A 16,706-nucleotide genomic window follows, 5' to 3' on the forward strand; every position below is an offset into this window, starting at 1 on the left:
ATTATCACAGTTTTTCAAGGTGTTTTTTATTTACGAAAAAATATAATACTTGTTAAGTTGTATTAATTTTACTTATAAACTCCTCATTTTTATTAAAGAAAAAATATTTTAAATGGTAAAACTGTTGAAAATATTTACAAGATATAACCAAATTTTAGATCTGTCAATGATAGACGTTGATAGACATTAGACTTCTATAGTGATATTGGTAGACACTGATAGAAGTCTATCAGTATCTATCGTCATCTATCATTGATAGTTCTAAAATTCTACTATATTTTGTAAATATTTTGATTCATTTTTCTATATTTAAAAACAACCCTTTATTAAATCGCATCCCAATTTAGATAAGTGTTGTAATTCTAATCCTCCAAATAAATTATGTATTCAAATATTATTAAAAAGTGTTTTTTCTCGAGAGTTAAGTAAATGATAAAACATACGTATAATATAATCATAAAATACTAGAGAAAATGGGCAAATAGTTACATATATATATATAACTAATGTTGAACTTTATGAATTTTTCAACGTTTTTTGGTGGTTAATTACTTACTTATGCATCGGTAAAACTTAATTTTTGGGCAAAAATCTACTTTTATTAAAATTTAATGAGTTTAAATGGATTTCTATGTTATTTAAACAAAAAAGAGTGGTGAATTAGTAAAAATTAGGATAAGAATGGCAAATTTGCAACACTTATTTAAGTCTAGAATCAAGTTGAAATTAAAAGATTAGGATTAAAATCAATGATATGATTATGGTCAAAATTGATTTTTCTTTCCTTTCATATATTAAAGGTGTATTTCTAATATATTTTCAAGTGTTTGATTTAAAAAATAAATAACTTTAGAAGAAATTGGAGTATTTGACAACCATTCAATAACTTTTCAATCGAATTTTAATTAGTTTTTATCAAAAAGTATTTAAATAAAAATGACATTTTTGAAAAAAAAATTATAGAGTCAATCCAAACAAGACCTAAAGTTTAAAAGAGAAACATTTTTTATCCTCTAAAATTGTTAAATCATACCAACTCACTCTAAATTATTAATCTTTCAAAGATACTAAAAATTGATTTTATTTAGAAAAATATTGATTTTAAAGTTTATTCCAAAGTCCAGCAAACTATAAGAGGTATTTGGGGCAAGAAGTTGTTATTATAGTTAAGTTTGTGTTTGGGGTGCAAATTATTTTAATTTAGGTTATAATAGAATATGTTTGAGATGTAATACTATTTTATTTTGAAAATGAAATAGTAAACACGATAGAAAAAAATAAAAAGAATTATAAATGTAAAATAGTAAAAATGGTAACAAATAGTAAATAGTTAATTATGAACTCCAAGATTCTCTTAGATAATTATGAGGTTGCCGGTGTTTAATTAAATGTTAACCTAGGCTATTTTTGCAGTTGTCTTGTTACCACTTCCCATCTCTTTTGAAGTAGCGCGGTATAAGGCCGCTTATTGCTGAAAATACGAAGTGGTTTCTGCCTTTCTGTGGCTGGATGCAAAAGCCCACTGTCGAAACTAAGAACCGAGTTCTTCTCCCGCCAATTTCATCAACTAAACTTCTTCTGCTTTGACAGAAACACAACCCTGACCATTGTTTTTTAGGTACGTGCTTCATGAATCTTTGTATTTATTCTCTAAATTTTCTAGCTTTCTGGTGGTGACTTGGTAAATGAATCTCCTTTCATATTGCCCACCAACTGTTTGATGAAAAGCCGATATGAATTTATTCTAATACAGTTGCCCTAGTTGTTGGGACTAATTTAGTTTCTTACTTTAGTCTGTTTGTATGTATGCATAATTTCTGTTCAACTGTTAATTTTTAAGATTCATAACATCTCTCCCTCATTTTTGCTCTTACTTTGTCGCTGTCTTCTTCTTTTCCTAATTAGTTTAGTACTATCTTATTCGTTTGATCTAAGACAGTTAATTGCAGCTTTCAGGGTCTTCATTGACTAGAATAGACCATAGAACCACCTTTTCTGGGATGATTTCCTCAACGCTTTAAAGCACTAGCCCAACTATGGCAACGACAAAGCCCAGGACAAGCAGCTTCTCACGCAACTTTTCTTCTGCTCATTCATCTAAGACTCCAGGACTTAAACATGGTCCCAATGGCACCACATTCATATCATCCGGAATACCAGACCTTGACAGTACTTTCAGCACCATATTCATCAGTTCAAAATTGTTGGAAATTGAAATGTTGATGAGTTTTAATCTATACCCATATTCTACATTGGGGCTAGCCTCACTTTCTTCATTTTTTTTGGTTGCAGAGATTCTTTGTGGTGGGTTTCCTTTGGGAAGCTTGGTCTTGGTGATGGAAGATGCAGAAGCTCCTCATCACATGCTTTTATTGCGGAATTTCATGTCTCAGGGACTTGTTCACAACCAACCTCTTCTTTATGCTAGTCCATCCAGAGACCCAAGAGGATTCTTGGGTACTTTGCCCAGCCCAGGGACATCAAAAGATGACAAATCTCGTGATAATTCTACTGAACAGGTGTTACACTTTTCATCAACTTATGCAACTATTTTGATTTCGGATTTGGATGCAAAGATGTAAGATCTGATTGGATTTATTTCAGGAGAAGGGCTTGAGGATTGCTTGGCAATATAAGAAGTATTTTGGAGATGATCAAGAGAGCGCCAATGCCATTGGTAACCTTACTGAGACCTCAACCTAATAGTTTTTGCCTGGTGTTTGGTCTCAATGTACAGCAACCTATGAATTGTTTTAATTTTGTGGTGAAACCGCTTGTGCATATTATGATGAAATTTTCTGGGAAAAAAATACAATTTTTTGTCTAACTTTCTTGCAAGCTATATACTTAGTTCATGTTTCTCGTGTTCCTTCTACTTGAGAATTGCAGTACAACTTTCAGCCCAACCCATTTCTTGTGTTACAAAATGCATCTTGAAATCTATTCATTTTCCCCAACACCTTAAATAATGACTCACTCTCCCTGCCACAAGTTTTAATATAGTGCAATACTGTTCTTATTGGGGATAATTATGTAATTCTTGTACAGATAGTAAATACGAGTTTTGCAATGACTTTGATTTGCGAAGGCCATTTGACAGACATTTTTTCTGCGGAAAGCATGTGGAATGTGTCAGTATTCTAGACTCTTCTAGTCTTTCTACATTTCCTGAATGTTGTGCCACATTCCTATCACAAGTTCCAAGGTACTGTTGGCCTCTATTTTCCCTCCTAAAACACATCTATTAAAGTCGTTGCATTGGTTTAGTAAATTAGACTCAATTGGAAATCATTGTAAAATATGTGAACAGCCATTCTTCTTTGATGTAACAGAAAAGTGCTAACCTGTTTTTGAGGTGGGTGGAGATGAATATAGTTGGATTAGGATCTTGGGTCAGATTCTGTATCTCCTCATTGGCATTTGGAGAAAATTTGATAAAGATAAATAGGGTCTTCATATCTAATGAGACGTGATTGGGATTTGGGAATATAATTGTACATTACGTAGTGTTTCCATGAAATGTAGTTGTTTGCCAAACGCAAGTGCCAGAGCTCATTTTCTAACTCCAAATACATGAGTATGATAAAACACACAGGCTTAATGAGGAGAAGAGTTCAATATACTGATTTATTAAACTCAATCAATGAATGATACAAGAAGCTCCTCTCAATAAATAGGAGATGAATACAACTAAATTAACAACAATTAGTTCACTTAACAAATACAAGAAAATTTAACTAACTAATCAATGTCAGCTTGTCCACTTGATGTCATAATAAAGAGCAAGAACTTAGGCCAATATGAAATGAACTATTCTGGATTTCATCTGTAGTTTATCCCATTTTCAGATTTGGCATTCAAGAAAACCTTTTGCTAGGGTGTGAGGGGTGTGGAATCTATTTGGTAGAAAGCCTGAATTGTGGACTGAATTGATTATTTTATTTATGTATTTATTGAATGTGCATAATTGGAGGATATTCTATTATTCTTAATGTGAGTGGAGGACTTTGTCCCTTCTTCATTGTTGTAAAGTGTCTCGGATATATGTTGAGGCCCTTCTTTCATCTATACTGCTCTGCAACCTTGTGCACTCTCTTATCTTTGCATATGAAAGTTTTGTTTTCAAAAAGACAAACGGGGAAAGGAAAAAGTGAATCTATCAATTGGGGTAGTCTGAAGTTCATTTTAATTTATGTTTGCGACATATTTTAATGTGTGCATACGCATTCCTTTATCTGAATGATCATCATCCATTGTTGTATATAGTACTTACTTTGACGTCACGTGACAATTCCAGAAATGATGGTAATATATCCTCTGCTGGCCGTATTGCTATTCAATCATTATGTGCTCCACAATGTGATCACTCCAACATGGTTAGTGACAGATTAAATTTATGTTCATAGGCAATGACAACCGTTATAATCATTGTTTGCTAAGTTCCATTTAATTGATAAAGCTCCGTGACATTTTCCTCTATGGAAGATTTGAAACACTTTACCGTGTTAAAAATCCTCATTGTAAACTCGAGCTGCAGGAATGGAAAATGCTTTCCTTTTTAAGGTCTCTGAAAAGCATGCTAAGGTCCTCAAATGCAGTAGCTGTAGTGACGTTTCCACCTTCTCTTCTTTCGCCATCCTTCTCTAAAAGATGGCAGCACATGGCAGATACCTTGCTTTCTGTCAGAGCAATCCCAGGTTTAGATTTAGAAACTCAATTTGCCTTATTGTTCTAGCATCAATGAGATATTGACTAGAAATTATTACAGATGAGGATAAGGAATTAGCGAAGCTCCTCACTGGTTACCAAGACATGGTTGGTCTTCTCAATGTGCATAAAGTAGCTCAGATCAATACACAGGTATACATACCTGTAACTTAGGAATGGACTGAATGGTCAAATGCTGTTTGTGCAAATTTTTCTTCCAATGCTAGCGTCTTCACAGTTCTGTATATTTCTATTGGTTTTGGTTCATACATGAGCCACAAGGCAGGCTCTCAATGATCATCGTAGATACCATTCTAATCTATTTATTTCTTACTGGATTTGATATCCATCATTATTTGGGTTGATTTAATGTCAAGTGATTTAATCTGGAGCATAACTCAGTTGGTTAAAACATTATAACTTTGATCAAAAGGTCAAATGTTAGAATTTTCATTTCTAAAGGTTGTTGAACTAAAAAAAAAAGTTTATCACTTAATCTTAAAAATTTCACTTGTTAATCTATTTCCTGAACTTTCTAAATTGAAATATCATTTTCCTTTATGGATGATATCTTCTTTTTAGCTGCTTTGTTATCATGTTTGTTGATTTCAAAATCCGACGGCAGGTTCCAAAGATTCTTGAAGCCACTACGTTCTCTATAAAGTTACAAAAGAGAAGGTATTTAGTTTTAGAATGCCTTAACCAAGCGCCTATTGATGGTTCAAGCGGCAGCTCATATGGCTCAACTGGGAGTTGTTCTGGGTCCTCTAAGACAGGTTCTCTCGAGTTTTAGTTTGCTAGTGACATCAGCATAAAGAGTTCAAGAGTTGAATGTTCGAAGTTAAAATGTTAAGTTTAATATGATGTTTATTGATTGTTGATTATTTATATTTTCTCTCTCTGTTGGCTCGATTATTGTATAAATATTCCTTTCAAATACCTAGAACTAGGAAAAACCTTTTTGTTTAATTAGTCTTTCTACAATTTAAGAGAAAGAAATGGACGATTGCTTGAACATCATTATCGTCATAGGACGATGGTGGTTATCTAAAGAAAAGTATGTTATTTCCTTGTTCATTGAGCTATTAGAAAAAATTGTAATACTTTAAAGAATATATATATATATATATATTAATGGATATTAGTGTTGTCGATGCAAAAGTGAGAATAGTTTAACAATAGTGGACACATACTTCATCTCTCGAGGATGGAGGTTTAAAGTTCTAAATTCGCTTGTTTTATATATATAAACGTTCAATTACAAGTTTTAGTCTATCTAAATTCGTCCGTGTCTATTGGATTTTTTTGTTTCGTGTTTCGTACACTCCATGTATTAATTTTTTTTTTTAAAAAAAAGGTATCTAAATAATTATAAAAAAAATCAACTGACTTGAATTTTTAATTTTGTGTCAAGTAGATTTGTTAAGTTTAAAAAGTATAGAATAATTCAAACATTCGTTAGACATTAACTGAAATTTCATGGCTTTATTAAGCATCAAATTAAAGGTTTAAGGATTTATAACATTTTAAAGTTTACTAACCTATCAAACATAATATTATAAATTCAATCAATTATTAAATACTTTTTAAATTTTATGGAGTAAATAATTACAAATTCAAAAGTTTGAGAAAAAAACTTGTAATTTGATATTTTCACACGCTGAACAAAATTATACATGTTCATTTTGCAAAGGTAGTATATGAAGAAAAAAAAACCCTGCCACGCAAGCTTAAAGCACAAATGCAAAGTAAAAAAGAGAAGAAACAAATGAATAGTTGTATTGTAATAGACGACGCCGCAAAGAACAAAAAATCAAACAAAAATCTTTATGGACAAAAACTCAAAGATTCATCACACTAACCTTGCATTCTTTAGAAAAAAGAAAAAGCAAAGAAGCCTACGGAACTACTTTTACTGTTTCTATACTGAAGTTGGCTGGCAATAAAATGTGTTTTTCATTTTTAGTTAAATTGCAAGCCTACATCTTTTTTGAGTTCAATGAGTCAGAGGCTGACAAATTCCATTTTTTAAAATCAACTTCAGCATGTTGTTGGTTTCTCTTTCTCTTTTTATCTTCGTGATAAGAATCAAACTGTTCATATGGTAGCTCGTCATGCTGCTGGTTTGTCTAATTTGTTTGATACTTTTGTTTCTTCCGGAAGATTGTAAAAATAGCTAGGTATGCAATATTATTGTCGGTGACTCTTTGGGTTTGTTGCCCTCTTGATTTTAGGCTTTTTTTTTTATTTTTTTTTTTAAGTTTTCTTCTTTAAAAAAAGAAATCAACTTCAGCATCTTCTTTTTGGAAGAAAGAAAACACAACGTGTTTAAAAAGAAAAAAAGGGGAAAAAAAAGGTGAGGTTTCGGAGACTTTAACATGCGAAAATTTGAAATGGCGATTGGGTTCTTCTTTGTCGGATTCGGACACGACCATTATGGCATTATCACGTGTTGGGTAATGATGGAGACCAAAGTTGGTCCCTTGTACTCGTACGCGCTGTTTTTCAACCTTTTCAAGTAATAACTATGAAGAAAAAATGGTACAATTGCTTAAAAAATATCATTTTAATTATTCAAAATTAATTTTCATTCTAATAAGACGGAAAATTGTGACTAAAAATATAAAATTAAATATTTAATTGATTTGGAACATTTGAAGGTTTAGTTCAGAGTGATTTTAAACTTTAAAATTAAACATTTTTAAATCACTTCCATGAATTTATTATATTATATTACGACTATTAAGGGTACGAAATTTGAAAATACAATTTAATGAAAAAAATGAGAAAAACTGCATTTTCATCTTTTCGTTAGATAAATTTGACATTTATTCGACCTTTGTTTTTGAATTATTAAAAATTAAACTTAAAAATATTGCTCTTTTTTTCTAATAACTTCTTTGTTTCGTTATCTCCTTATTAGGAGTGTTTTAAAAAGTCAAATCAAAATTTAGAAATTAAAAAAATCATTCTTTTTAATATATATATATATTTTTTAGAATTTGACTCAAAAATCAAATATTTAGCAAAGAAAAAAGAAAACCATATTAAACAAGTGGTAAGAAAACAAACACAATTTCAAGAAATGAAAAACAAAATCTAAAGCACTATTTATATCAATTTTATTTTTAATTTTATGTATTTGAAATTTATGCTTGTTTTCTCTCAATATTTCAATCATGGTTTTCCCATTTGTTAAAGAGACACTTGAGTTCCTAGTCAAATTCTAAAAACATAAATAAGTTTCTAAGGCCTCATTTGGTAACCCTTTTATTTATTTATTTTTTTTTTAAAAAAATAAACCTACAAACACTACTTTCACCTCTAAATTTCTTTTTTTGTTATCCACTTTTCACCAATCGTTTAAGAAACCAAGCAAAATTTTGAGAACTAGAAAAAGTAACTTTCAGGAAATTGTTTTTGTTTTTGGAATTTGGCTAAGAATTTAATCATTGTAATTAAGAAAGATGCAAATCATGGTAAGAAATGTGGATGATATAGGCTTAATTTTTCAAAAATAAAAACAAATATCCAAATGGTTATCAAACGGGGTCTAAAGAAATATATCCTTTTAGTTTTTAAAATTTGGCTTGGTTTTTTTTAAAAAAAAATAAAAACATAGATATAGAGAACTAGAAAGTTATAGTTATAGGTGGAAGTAGCACTTTTCAGTTTTATTTTTAAAAATAAAAGGGGCATTTGGGTCAAGGAGTTTGTTAGTATATTCTTAGATAATTATAGTTGGGTTATAATAGTTTGTGTTTGGAATGTAGATCATTTTAGTTTGGGTTATAATAGTATATATTTGAGGTGTAAACTATTTTAGTTTGAGAAGGAAATAGTAAACATTGTAGCAAAGAATAAAAAATGATGAATGTAAAATATTAAAAACTATAGCAAATAAGAGTTTTGAAATTGTGTTAACTGTAACTAATTAGAGATTTTGAAATAGTATTTACTATAGCAAGAGGTGGTTATTATAGTCTTAGGATAGTTCTTGCCCCAAACGCTCCAAAATAATTCCTAAACTGATTCTTAATTAGTATGAAATAAAACCTAGATTAGTAAGAAAAGATGTGACAATTACCTAATTGGTTGGGTTCTTATCATATTCGATTTTAAGGGTGTGAAAATTTGAAAACATAATACGAAGAGAAAAACGGAATTTTCTAATTTTAACTTCTTTAACTTTAAATCTTTTTAATGATTGTAATTCATGTTAGAAATTCAGAATTTCAAGGAGAAGTAAAAGGACAACCTCTATATTTTATAGCACGACAATATCTCTTGTTGTGAATTCGAGGAGCTACACACATCGAGAATACAGATATAGAGAAATATAATATAATAATAATATATAATAAAATAAATAAATAACAAAAGTAAATAAAATTAAAAAAAAATGAATTTCTCCACTTTCTCCAATCTTTTTGGATTGATCACCAATATGTATGTGTTTTTCAAAACCCATAAAATGCCACTATTTATAAGCAATTTGGAAAGTAAGAGGTGGATTACATGGACACTAATAATGTGTAATTTGATACTTTTAAAAAGTATATTTACTCCCTCTTATGGAATCATCACTTGAGATCTCTGAGTCGCCGCATTCCAATGTTGTGCACCAATTTTTCAAAGATTGTGGTAGGTAATACCTTTGTAAACAAGTATGCCAGGTTATCTTTCGAACAAATTTGTTGTATAGTGATGTCGCCATTTTCTTCAAGATCATGAGTGTAGAAAAACTTCAGTGAAATATGTTTTATTCTATCTCCTTTAATATATCCTCATTTGATTTGGGATATGCATGTTGTGTTGTCTTCGTAAAATATCATTGAAAGATTTTTACTAGAAGACAAACCACATATTCTACTAATGCTGAGTCATTGATCTTAGTCATACATATTCTCGACTAGCCTCATTAATTGCAAGAATTTCAACATGATTTGAGAAAGTGATTGTTGTGGTCTGTTTCACTGATTGCCATGATACAGCAGTTCCTCCACATGTGAATAGATAACCTGTTTGAGATCTAGCCTTGTGTGGATCAAATAAATATCTAGAATTTGCATAACCAACTAGATCAAAATTTGATTTATTTGAATAAAACAAACCCATGTCGATCGTTCCTCGAAGATAACGGGGTATATGTTTAATTTCGTTCCAATGTCTTTTTGTTAGAGAACTATATCTTGCTAATAAATTTACTAAAAATGCAACATCTGGTTTTGTATTATTTGTAAGATACATAAGTGTACCAATTGCACTAAGATATGGTACTTTAGGACTAAGAAGTTCTTCATTATCATCTCGAGGTTGAAATATATCTTTCTTTAGATCTAGTGTATGAACTTCCATTGGAATGTTCAATAGATGTGCTTTGTCCATATAAAAACTTTTCAAAACCTTTCCTGTATAAGTGGATTGACGAACAAATATTCCGTCTGCTAAATGCTCAATTTGCAGGCCAAGGTAAAATTTTGTTTTTCTGACATCTTTCATCTCAAATTCTTTCTTAAGATATTCTGTGCCTTTGAAAGCTCTTCAGGAGTCGCAATTATATTTAAGTCATCAACATATACAGTTATAATAGCAAATCCTGACTGTGATTTCTTTATAAAAACACACGACAAATATCCACTCAGGCGTTTGTACTACATTCATCCTGATTGTTTCAATTTATATAGCAATCTCTATAACTTTATTGAATACAGTTCCCGAGATTTTAATTTATATGTTTTAGATACCTTAAATCCTTATGGTATTCTCATATAAATATCATTATCAAGAGATCCATATAAATATGTTATGACTACATCCATAAGATACATATCAAGAATTTGATACACAGTCAGACCAATTAAATATTTTAGTATAATTGCATCCACCACCATAGAATACATCTCCTTGTAATCAATATCAGATCTTTGTGAAAAACTTTGTACAACTAGTCTTGCTTTATATCTTATGATCCCATTGTTTTCATTTTTTTTCCTCACAAATACCCATTTATATTCCACAAGTTTGACACCTTTTGGTACTCGGACTACTGGTCCAAAAATTCAATATTTTGAAATTGAGTTTAGTTCTGCCTTGATTGCTTCTTTCCACTGAAGCCAATCTTTTCTATGTCGACATTTCTCAAATTAAATGTAATTAGAGTGCTTATTGATTCTATTTGCTTTCGTTGCATGCTTGTGTATTCTATCAATTGGTATCAGAGTAGGGTGAATTTCTGATATTGCATGTTTTGGACTGATACGGATGGTTTTCCAGGTTTGGTATTAGATTTCTCTTTGATTTCCAAGTTAAATTTGTAATTGGCTCTTGTTTGATGAGCTTATATGTGTGCTCTAGAGTCTATCATTTATTTGAAGTCATTAGAGTTTGAATTAAGCTGTAATTTGGAGATTGAAGCAAGCAAGGCTGAGGAGAAAATTATGTAGAATGGCTTTTATCCAGGCAGCATTGCAACATTGCCCTTGAGCGTTGCAATGCTGTTTTTGGTGGCTGCCCAGATCATGGTGAACTTCCCGCAGTGTCGCAACGTTGGGATGAAGTGTCACGACGTTGTTCATCCTAGCCCATCGAGTAAACAAGTTCTTCAATCGAGCGTCATGCATCGTGACCCGAGTTGGATCGGACGAGCAGAGAGGATCGAGGACTGAACCAGTTTTCTGAGCAAGGATGATCGAGGAGGGTTGCTTCGAATAATTTTTTTCAGTTTCGGTCCAGTTCATGCCCAATTCGGTCTGGTTTGACCATTTTTGGACTGGTTTAACCCATTTTTTATGCCTTAGAGGTCCAGTTCGAGCGGTTTGGGTGGTTCTACACCAATTTGAAGCTATTTTGGACCTGTTTTTGTAATAATATAGCTATTTTGTTTGCTTAGGATGCCCAAGTTGAACCATATCAGTGTTTATTTAAATAATTATGCATGCGATGTATGTTGTATTTAAATTTAAACATGTTTGTGCATATCGTATGCCATTTAGATTCACCATAGGAAGCATGTTATATGCATTGTGTATATGTTATAAATTGTTATAATGTATAGAATGCATATTTAGGATTTCAATAATTTAATATATTTCAATGCCTTTGATGCATGTTTTGGATGTAAGAGCCAACATCAATCTAATGTCGTTATCCATCTTTAAAAAATTAGGCATTGGTGAGGCAAGGCCTACTATCGTGACCTATAATCTAGCTTATTGGTCCATAACGTTCTCGGAAGGGAAAATTGAAGATATTCTTATGCAACTTTATAAAATTATCTTCCCTACATATTTTATTATTCTGGATTGCGAAGATGACACGGAAATATCAATCATCCTTGGGCACAAATTTTTGTCAAGAAGGCGAGTGCTAATCGACGTACAAAAAGAAGAATTAACTATCAGAGTAGATGATCAGCGGGTCAAGTTCAATGTGTTTAACGCATTGAAATTTTCGGATGAGCTGGAAACTTATCAATGCATCAACGATCTCAGTGCTGATAGCTGGGAGTTGCTTGAGAAATAATTGTGAGAAGAAGAAGAGAGTGAATTGGTTGTGGAAGAAGTCCACTTGTTGATTAAGACTGACCCTATTTTTTTAGTGTGAAAGAGAAGTAGCAAAGATAAAACCATCATTGGAAGAGGCCCCAATTCTTAGAATTGAAAGCTTTATTAGTGCATCTTAAATATGCATACTTAGGTGATAATGACACTCTGCCAGTCATTATCTCTGCCGCATTGAGCACAAATGATGAGATGGCCCTGTTGCAAGTGCTGAGAAAGCATATGAAGGCCATTGATGAACCTTGGCCAATATACAGAGAATCAGCCCCTCGTACTACATGCATAAGATTCAGTTAGAGGAAGGGAAGGAAGGCTCTATGGAAAGACAACATAGGCTGAATCCAACCATGCGTGAAGTGGTTAAGAAAGAAATTGTAAAATGGCTTGACGCAGGGGTCATATACCCCATTTCTGATAGTAGCTGGATAAGCCCAGTACAATTTGTGCCAAAGAAGGGAGGAATGACGGTTGTAGTCAATAGTAAGAATGAGCTATTTCCTACAAGGACTGTGACTAGATGGAGGATATGAAGGAAATCGAACATGAGGATTTCCATGAGCAGCAGAATGATCGTTCCAAATTTCAATCGTATATGAACATTAACGATTACAGTGCATAAACGGAAACAACAGGCTTTGCACAAATCGAAATTACAGCATGCTCTACTAAACGATCGAGGGAAAGAACACACATACCTTTGAAGACTCATCTTCAAGTCCCTTGATCATGAACGCTTGTTCAAAGTAACACTGCAACACACGAACGCTCGTCCACAATGACCGCAACACAGCAAGATCAATAAAGGACTCAAACACCGTGATCTCCAATATCACGAACATAGCAAATGGCCTTAAAAAACCTTGACTAATGTCGAGTTGAGTATGACACCACCACAATGGCTATCTTGATATTCTCGGTGTGAGATTCTAAAAGTGTGGGCTCTGTGTGGACTTGGTTAGAGGCAGAGACTGGAGGAAGAAAAATCATGTAAACGATTGAGCAAGTGGGAGATGACAGTGTCTATCGTATAGACGATGCCCAATAGTTTAACAAGCATTATGCGATTGTTTAGCAAAAACTGCACGATCGTTTAGCTAATCAGCCAGCTGAGTGTCTATTGTATATAAACACTCCATGATCGCCTAGTCTCTCCAAATTTTCATTTAGCAAATCTAATTTTCTTGACAGCCGCCGTGAGTAATTTCCGAGAATGAAAATCTCAATTCAACAACTTCTAAATTTAGGAAAATATTTTTCTTTTTTATCTCACGGTTACTATGAAACCACCAATAACCTTCCACTCAATTGGTTATTAGAGAAAAAGAGATAATTATCCAATAATTAATATTATTATAAATCTACATGATAACCAACTTACTATAGTATACTTATAACCTATAATTTTAATATTTCATCTCATGAAATATATAAACCATAGCTCTTTTTCTATTATATGGTACTTAATATAAATCTCATTTACATTAATCCTCCACTTGATGTATCTCATACACCATACCGATCATATCATATATAATCGAATTACCTCTTGTTAATTTGAACATTTCAAATTAACACCAAGAATTGATCCTCAACTTGTATCCATTGAGCTATCAAGGGGACCTTATGGACCTGTAGCTCGAAGCTTTAATGGTACGTGAATAATTGACTAAACTCTTTAGTCACGAGATCCACCATCCATTAACTACCAGGCACTTCACTAAAGACCGACACCTGAATTCTCCTTACTACAGATATATTATGAGTCCATCTTAACCAATCAATAATGCGATAACCCTTCACAGATCGCTCGTAAGTATAGTTGGGCCAATAACCGTTATGCTTCTGTAGTTACATCTAACTCCTTAAGTACCACTGATCCCTCTAATAAACATAGGTCATAGTGCTACTATGACTGAGTCCTCTCTTCCAAAGAAAAGTTATGGCCACTATGTTCAAGCCTTGAAATTAGCCTTTAAGAGAGCAATCTATCTACTTACCCCTGCTTTGAGAATGAGTAAATTCCATCTCGTGTAACTAAGTTCCCAACTCCCAAATCAGACAAGTACCCAAAAAAGGTAAGAATGTTGAGTTGGTAATCTGGTCACTCTCACCCATACTAATCAAAGGACCACTCTCAAAGGTAGAAGTTCCCAAAACACTCAGGATTGATGTCATGTCACCTATGGTCATTTAGGTGTGATGTAAGTCTCAAGTATCAACGGCGTTATATACAGAGAGGAATCATCTCGTGGATCGGTCTTACACAAACTCTTTGTATAGGACACCCTCGCTCGCATGTCTCCACATGAATGGTCAGGATCTACCATCTGTAGTAGTTCATAATACTTGAAATCTCTACAAAGCGGGTCGTATCCGTAATGTCACCAGGATCAGGTATCCACCTTAATTCTTATACTACAGACTTATTTAGGTTATCACTTAAGGCATGATCCATTTGTATATCTCATATACATGCTTAAGTTTACATACGATAACCATGGAGCTTTGTTTATTGGATAACTCTTATTTTATTCATAACAATGTGTATAAATTACAAACAATGAGACTCCGGGAGAATTAGGACACCAATCCTAATAGGATATTTATGGATTATTGAAAGCTAAATCTGGTGACGAAAAAGGATCATGTCCCGCTACCATTTATTGGCCAAATGACAGACTTGCAGGGAACGAATTCTTCTATTTTCTGGACAAATATTCCGGATATAATCAGATGGCAAGCACACTAGAGGACCAAGAGAAAACAATGTTCATGTGTCCTTTTGGCACATCGTTTTTCGGTGCATGCCCTTTGGGCTCTGTAATGCGCCCAGGACCTTCCAGAGGTGTATGATGGCAACATTTTCAGATTCTCTAGAATAGTTTGTAGAGGTCTTCATGGATGATTTCTCTGTTTTTGGTAACACATACAACACCTGCCTGGAGAATTTGGAGAAAGTATTAAAACATTGTGAAGATACCAACCTTGTCCTCAATTGGGAGAAATGTCATTTTATAGTGACGAGGGGAATTGTGTTGGAACATAAAGTCTCTAAAGCAGGACTTAAAGCTGATGCAACAAAGATTGATGCAATCGCCAAGCTCCCAGCACCCGTAAATATTAAAACCTTAAAAAGTTTTCTAGGTCATGTGAGATTCTATAGAAGATTCATCAAAGGATCCTCCCAAATCGCACGCCCCTTAAGTGCGCTCTTAGAGGCAGATATACCATAAAAGTTTGATGATGCTTGCCCAAGCATTTAACAAGCTTAAGGATGCACTGATCACTGCGTCGATTCTGGTGGCGCCAAATTGGTCGCAACCCTTTGAGCTGATGTGTGATGTGAGTAACTATGCAGTAGGAGTTATGCTGGGGCAACGAAAGGAAAGCATCGTGCATCTGATCTTCTATGCCAACAAAACCTTGAACGATGCCCAAGAAAATTATATGACTATTAGGAAAGAGATGTTAGCCATAGTATTTGCAGTTGACAAGTTTAGACCATATCTGGTGGGGTCTAAGGTGGTAATCTACACTGATCACTCTGCGATCAAATATCTCAAGGCGAAGAAAGACGCGTAGCCTAGATTGATCCAATGGTTGCTTTTGTTGCTGGAATTTGATATTGAAATCAAAGACAGAAAAGGCACTGAAAACCAAATGGTCAATTTATCAAGATTGGAGAATGAAGAGATGCAGAAGAAGGAAAAAAAAATAGAAGATTACTTCCCTGATGAAAAGCTGATGAGTTTGTGCGACAAGAAACTAAGGTACGTAGATATTATTAGCTACTTAGTTTACGTGTAAACTTTGAAAGACTACAATTTTCAACAAAAGAAAAAGCTTTTTCATGAATCAAAATTTTATTGCTAGGATGATCCATATCTGTACAAATTAGAGCCTGACGATATTCTAAGACGATGTATGCCAGAGACAGAGGTTCAGCGCATCTTAGTGCACTGTCACGAGTCCCCTTATGGTGGACATTTTGGAAGGCAAAGGATCGTGGCTAAGGTTCTTCAGTGTGGCTACTTTTGGCCCACTCTATTCAAAGATATCCGTGCTTATGTGGTGAAGCAAGCTTGTATCATTATCGCATCTGGCGATCTAGTGAGGAAACTGCACGATGAAGAACTCTGTCGCAACAATGCGAGGGTAGAAGAAGAAATGAGGAAAAAGATAGAAGAAGATAAGAGAATTGAGGTCGCAACTAGGGAATTTGTGCGAGAGATGAAAGAAGAAAAAAAAAGAGGAGAGATACATCTAATAGCTCTTTTTCTATTCCATGGCACTTAATGTATCTCATTTACATTAATCCTCTATTAGATGTATCTCATACATCATACCGATCATATCATATATAATCAAATTACCTCTTGTCAATTTGAATAATACAAATCAACACCAAGAACTGATCCTTAGCTTGAATCCATTGAG

General features: G+C 33.2%; 1 protein-coding gene across 1 annotated transcript; it reads left to right on the top strand.

The window, feature by feature from the left end:
• Positions 1–1,403: 1,403 nt before the first annotated feature.
• On the top strand, positions 1,404–5,846 carry LOC120072729 (elongator complex protein 4). Its single transcript, XM_039025199.1, has 9 exons — positions 1,404–1,618; positions 1,950–2,169; positions 2,293–2,519; positions 2,605–2,677; positions 3,049–3,205; positions 4,298–4,376; positions 4,538–4,697; positions 4,769–4,860; positions 5,333–5,846. Exons 2-9 carry the CDS (start codon positions 2,037–2,039, stop codon positions 5,498–5,500), a joined length of 1,089 nt encoding a protein of 362 aa, XP_038881127.1. The 5' UTR covers positions 1,404–1,618; positions 1,950–2,036; the 3' UTR covers positions 5,501–5,846.
• Positions 5,847–16,706: the final 10,860 nt, after the last annotated feature.

This window comes from Benincasa hispida, chromosome 3 (assembly GCF_009727055.1).
Source record: "Benincasa hispida cultivar B227 chromosome 3, ASM972705v1, whole genome shotgun sequence".
NCBI classification, from domain to species: Eukaryota; Viridiplantae; Streptophyta; class Magnoliopsida; order Cucurbitales; family Cucurbitaceae; genus Benincasa; species Benincasa hispida.